At 36.4% G+C, this 5,864-nt stretch overlaps 1 protein-coding gene across 1 annotated transcript; it reads right to left on the bottom strand.

Moving 5' to 3' along the window:
* Nucleotides 1–992: 992 nt before the first annotated feature.
* Nucleotides 993–3,413, bottom strand: LOC110624258 (L-type lectin-domain containing receptor kinase IX.1). The gene has a single exon (XM_021769366.2). It carries the CDS (start codon nucleotides 3,319–3,321, stop codon nucleotides 1,186–1,188), a length of 2,136 nt encoding a protein of 711 aa, XP_021625058.1. The 5' UTR covers nucleotides 3,322–3,413; the 3' UTR covers nucleotides 993–1,185.
* Between the last annotated feature and the right edge of the window lie 2,451 nt (nucleotides 3,414–5,864).

Raw genomic sequence — 5,864 nt, 5'->3', positions numbered from 1 at the left:
AAAATAATATATATTCGCGTACTAAAAGAAATATATAATTTTATTACAGATACTAATAAAAAATATTAAATTATGAAATGGTAAATTAATTATTATCATCTAATATTTTATATTTAAATTCTATCCTTAAACTTCAAGCCCATGCCCAAACGAGCCTATGTTTGAGTTGTGAAACAGCCGGGTCTGAATTAGTCCAAATAATTTTTAAACCCACTTTTCACTTAGCCCAAAATGATTAATCCACGTTATTGGCTAGCTATTATATACAAATTCAATTTCTCATTCTCTGTGGGACAGATTTGCGCTGCAAATCCGCTAAGCTAGCAGCTCAAGCTGCTGACCGTTACACTCGGTCCCGCTAAATTTTTACGACGTCCTCGTCGCAACTGAATCCATTACAATTGCTAACCAGGACCGGACCCTTGGATATTGTGGTTCGCTAGTATCTCGGGTGGCTCCACCTCGTCTCTCACGGGTAGCCCTGATACCAATTGAAACAGTCGGGCCTGAACTGACCCAAATAACTTTTAGACCCACTTTCCACTTGACCCAAAATGGTTACCCCAAATTATTGGCTAGCTATTATATACAAATTCAATTTCTCATTCTCTGCCGATGTGGGACAGATTTGCGCCGCAAATCCGCCAAGCTAGCAGCTCAAGCTGCTGACCGTTACAAGTTGAGTCAAATTAATCTATACCTTTTCATTGATTTGAAGAACACAATTCCAGAATTCATATAACCAGAAGATCAAATAATCAAAAAAACATGAGAACTACCTACAATCTTCATAGATGTTTCTAATTTTTTTCTGAACTGGAAATTGAGGATTGAAGAAGTAGAATCTGAGATCTCTTAGATTTACTCAAATACACTTACCATCAGATTAAGACCGTACAAATTTTTTTAAATTTAAAATATTAAGTTTTATATTTTAAATAATTAGTTGAACTAAAAAATTCAAAAAATAAAGAGTACAAAACAAAAGGGTCCTAAATACAAAAAGGCTATCTGTGAAGGTGCAAAGCAAAAAAAGAAAAAAAAGCAAAGGGCGTCCAGGAAAAATTTGTGCATCTAAACCCATGAATCTTAGACAAATACATAAATAACATTGAACTTCCTCATGCATGAACTAAAAACACATACAAGTAAATTCAAATTAATCCATACAATCAAAGATAATGCTCATGATGTGAGCTTAGATGAATCAGTTCTGCAGGGTTGCTCTCCATCGCTGCTAGAAAATGTTGAGCCATAGGATGATAAAGAGAATTTCATAGGAGGAGCATGATAAGCTGCCACAGGCATTTCTGGTGGAAGAACAGGAAGAGGAGCCTCAGAACTTAGCAACACATTACTCAACTGCCTTATACAAGGTCGGCAATTGTGATCAGGATGCACACACCAGAGCCCAACAATCATCAGCCTTTCAATTTCTTGTTCATTAAAATCTCTACCCAGTTTTGGATCAGCAGCTTCAAGAATTTTTCCGATTCCATAAAGTTCCCAGACCCACTCGACTATTCTGATTTGGTTTTCTGCGAGTTTCGGTTCAACTGCTCTTCTTCCACAAGCTATTTCCAAAGCAACAACTCCAAAACTATAAATATCTGATTCTTTGCTTGCCTTCCCTGATGTGAAACATTCTGGAGCCATGTAGCCCATGGTTCCTGCTAAAACTGTGGTTTGAAACCCTTTTGCATGATCTACAAGCCTAGCCAACCCGAAATCTCCAAGCTTTGCATTGAAATCTGAATCTAACATGATGTTGCTCGATTTGATATCTCTATGGAGGACACATTGATCGCCTTCTTCGTGGAGATAAAGTAATGCAGAGGCCAATCCTTGAGCAATTCTGTATCTGATCTCCCATGTCAACAAGCTTTTGCCTTTGAAAAGGTGGCAATCTAAGCTGCCATTGGGCATGAACTCATATGCAAGTAATAGTTCCTTTTCATGGCACCAACCAATAAGCTTGACCAAATTTCTATGTCTCAATCGGCTAATGATCTTCACTTCTGCAGCATACTCTTTGACACCTTGTTTAGATCGTTTTGATACTCTCTTAACAGCAACATAGGAGTTGAGTTCCTTGAGAAAACCTCTGTGAACTGCACCAAACCCCCCTTCTCCTAGCATCTCGTCCTCTGAAAAATTATTTGTTGCATCAGACAATTCCTTGTAAGAAAAATTTCTTGGTCCTTTCTCGCTTCTGAAATCATCACCTAAGGAAACATCGAAGACAAGATCAACCATTTTCACTTCTTTCTCTCTCTTTCTCTTCTTCTTCCTTAAATGATTTGCGACGAAGCCTGCAGCAAAAACGATCACAGCACACACTCCCACGACAACTCCTACCATTCCAGCTTTGCTACTCTTGCTTTCTCTCGGAAGTTCAAGATTCGGAGGTGGAGCATTAACACTAGGTGGTTCTGAATTCCATGGAGGTACACTGATTTCTTCTCCATTTTTGTCCAAATTACTTGAGTTGAATTCCCACGACAAGATTCTATTTATCTGATACGAACGACCAGTGCTGGCTGAGAAGCCGAGAGTAACCCATTCAGGTAAATGTTTAGCCATATCCACCACTGCTGATATATTCTCTCGAATAACTGATACACCTTTATAATAAATATACGTATACATGACCTCCAAAATTTTGTTTGTTGAATCATAGCTAATCCAAACATCTGTTACGTGCCCTTCCATTACACCGCTGAGCCATTGCACGGCATTAACAGATTTCATAGACCTGACATTGATACCTATGTGATCCCCTGTATATTGAGGATCCCAGTAATCTTGATAGGTATCAAACTCCACGGCAATGAAATTATTTTCAGAGTAGTTTAATGCATGGGACTGTTCATTCACGGCTAGACCAAGACCACCGTCAGCTTCTGTGTCAGCAGGGATTCTTGAGCCATTTGGAGCCAGAAAAAATGCTAGCCCGTAGCCGTAGTTGTTCTCATTTGAGGCTATGATAAAGGAGAAATGGGTCGTGAAGTTGGCGAGAGTTCCTGATGCTTTGTCCCAGAGATGGAATGGTTTTGTGTATGTGGCTCGACCAACGCTGCCTTCTGGGTCCATATCACGCTGGTTTTTGGTGAGTTCAATGCCTGTTCTGCTGATAAATGCATCTTTCTCTGTGTAAATTTCGGAATGATTTGGACGAAAGCTGGAGAAGTTAAAGCTTAATGCAGCTGCGGAGACATTGAAAGTAGTTGGAAACGAGAAAATTGTAAGGAAGCAACTGAGAAGAAAACAAATAAAGGTTGGTGATTGGTGATGGGAATTCAATAACCAGAGAACAGCCATGGGAGGAGAAGTGATCAGAGATTTGGAGGAATGAAAATTCTTGTTATTCTTGACGCATATGTTTGCTTGAATGTAAGTTTTTTTTTTTTTTCCCTGAAAATTTTCCTTGTGTTGTTCCAAATAATTCAGCATTTTTTGGATTTTTTTTTCCTAAATGGAAAAATCACATAACTAAGAAATTCCATTTTTTGGAATATTTAATATGTCCTTTTCGATGCAATTGCATTGGTACTAAGGCCGGCTTCATCATACAGCACAGATCAGTTTGATCGTTTTATTTAATAAAAAAAAAATTTGATTCAATTGTTTATTTAGAAGTTATATTTTACTTGTGGTTTAAAAAATAAAAATAATTAATAAATTTATATGCAGTAGGATAAATAAAATTCTAAAAATAAAAAAAAAGTCATTTTTATTAAAAAATTATTTTTTTAATTAAAAAATATTTTTTATTAATTAATTTTTTTTATTGTTCCAAACAAAAAAATCTAAAACGTATTTCCTAACAATATTTTACAATGCACAAACGCGAAATATTTTTATAAAAGAATTTTTTTTAAATATAAATTATTTTCAAAAAATAAACGGGTTGAAATTATTTCATATTATGTAAATAATTATTTTATAGTGATCAATAATATAGTAGATTTTAATTATTTTATTTTTTCGGTAAATCAATCTAGTTTAGTTTATTATTCTTTGAAAAAAATGTATACTCAATTAGATTTTCCAATAAAAAATAAAAAAATTGAATTAAATAATTTTTAAAATTAATTATTGTGAAGTCTTAAATTAGAACTAAAATATTTAAATTAAATAAAAAACATAGACTTAATAGTCAGCAAGCCCAAAGGATCATCGGTTTTGTCACTCGATATTTTGTCCTCTTATTTTTTATTTTTCAAAAGGTGTTAAATGTATGCATACAAATAAATGGCTCTAGCTTATTTACCAAGACATATTAATCCACGCAAGTTATCCAACAATGGGATTTCAAAGGACCAAAGGCTATCCAAATTATCTTAGTTATTTTGAAAAATTATTGAATGTAATTCCCTATATATATTCACTCTGATGCTGCTAAGAAATAAAGTTATGTTGTGATTAGTTAGAATGTGGTTAAAAAATAGAGCTGTATTGTGATTGATTACACCGGCAAAAAGAGAACGTGAAATGGTGGGTGTTCACGGCAACCACTTCGACGCTCAAATTAGTATATTGAAGAATAGGGCGAAGGTAATGATTTGCTTAGAATTTGAGTAGTATAAGAATTACGTACATTTATTTCTGTGATCGTTTTCCTTTATATGGTAAGAAAATGGAGATAAATATAACATTTTTTAATAATCAGGTGATGATATGGCCGGCTGCTTGATAAGAGATATCACTAGCTAATAGCCAGTGATCTTGTGATTATAGGCGTAATGGGATTACATTGGACTGTGCCTAATAACGGTAACTTTGTGCTGAGACTCGTCTTATTAAAGGGAGGGTGATGCTTGATGATAAATCGGGTGTAGAGGTGTCCAGGTCTTTCTTTCCTCGGATGTGACCGCATTTTCCACTTATCAGATCCTTGCCATGTGGCCCTGTCCTGCGATGACAACTCATAGTCTACTTTGGGCAATTTTTATGTAACATTAGAGATCTTCGTTGTCTTTGATTCTTCAGATTTGAAGGTGATAAATATTCTCACGATCTGGGGTACGTAACCCATTGAGACTGGTCTTTTCTTGTTCCCGTTATTTTGCCTACCTAGTCCTTTAATGATAGCTACCCCGTTTCTCGAGCTGCATTTAAAGTCTACCATCGAAACCGTCTTATAAGAGTCATTTCTTCTCTTTCAAGTATCAATTTTGCTCATAATTAGAATTCTTGCTTTTGAAAAACTTGATTGCTCCTTTTTTCTCGTTTATACTCCTTTGCTACCATGGTAATCTTTATTTTCTTTCTTCTTTTAAAGTGAATAGGAATATCTCCTCTTCTTCTCTTACTCTCAGTAGAGGTTCCGCCTCAAGCTCCTCCTCTGATGGCCACATCCGTGCCCTAACCCCTATTGTTCTACTGAGGGATGTTCCAAAAAGTGAAGGTAGCTCGATTAGTGACATCTTATCCATCCTGTCAGAGTAGGATGTTGATCGCCTTCATGATAAATATGATATTTTTCGAGAGACTTTTTGTGTCTTTGCCCTCTCCTTAAGCATTCGCGTGGATGTCTCATGGCCTGACTTGAATGTCTTGATCAGTGAGACCAATGCATGATCTTTTACCCAGGCTTATACTCGCTTTGTGGCCTTAGGCATCAAATGCCTTAGAACTTTTTATAGGGGACTAACACTTGGTAGTTGAGCTTGGCGGAAACTGTCTTGTGGCTCCACATGAATGCCTTGATTTAATAGGATCAACGCCCAATCTTTTAGCCTGGTGGAACCCACCTTGTGACCTGGCCTAATGCAACCCGCCTTGTGACCTGACTTAGCGGAACCCACTTTATGGTCTTATTTAGTGGGACCAACGTCCAAATTATGGTCTAGCGAAATCCG

This window comes from Manihot esculenta, chromosome 10, assembly GCF_001659605.2.
Source record: "Manihot esculenta cultivar AM560-2 chromosome 10, M.esculenta_v8, whole genome shotgun sequence".
In the NCBI taxonomy this organism is placed as follows: domain Eukaryota; kingdom Viridiplantae; phylum Streptophyta; class Magnoliopsida; order Malpighiales; family Euphorbiaceae; genus Manihot; species Manihot esculenta.
This window is presented reverse-complemented; position numbering and strand designations above follow the sequence as displayed.

Excerpts from the sequence above, each read along its gene's own strand:
- LOC110624258 (XM_021769366.2), bottom strand. The coding sequence starts at position 3,321 with ATGGCTGTTCTCTGGTTATTGAATTCCCATCACCAATCACCAACCTTT.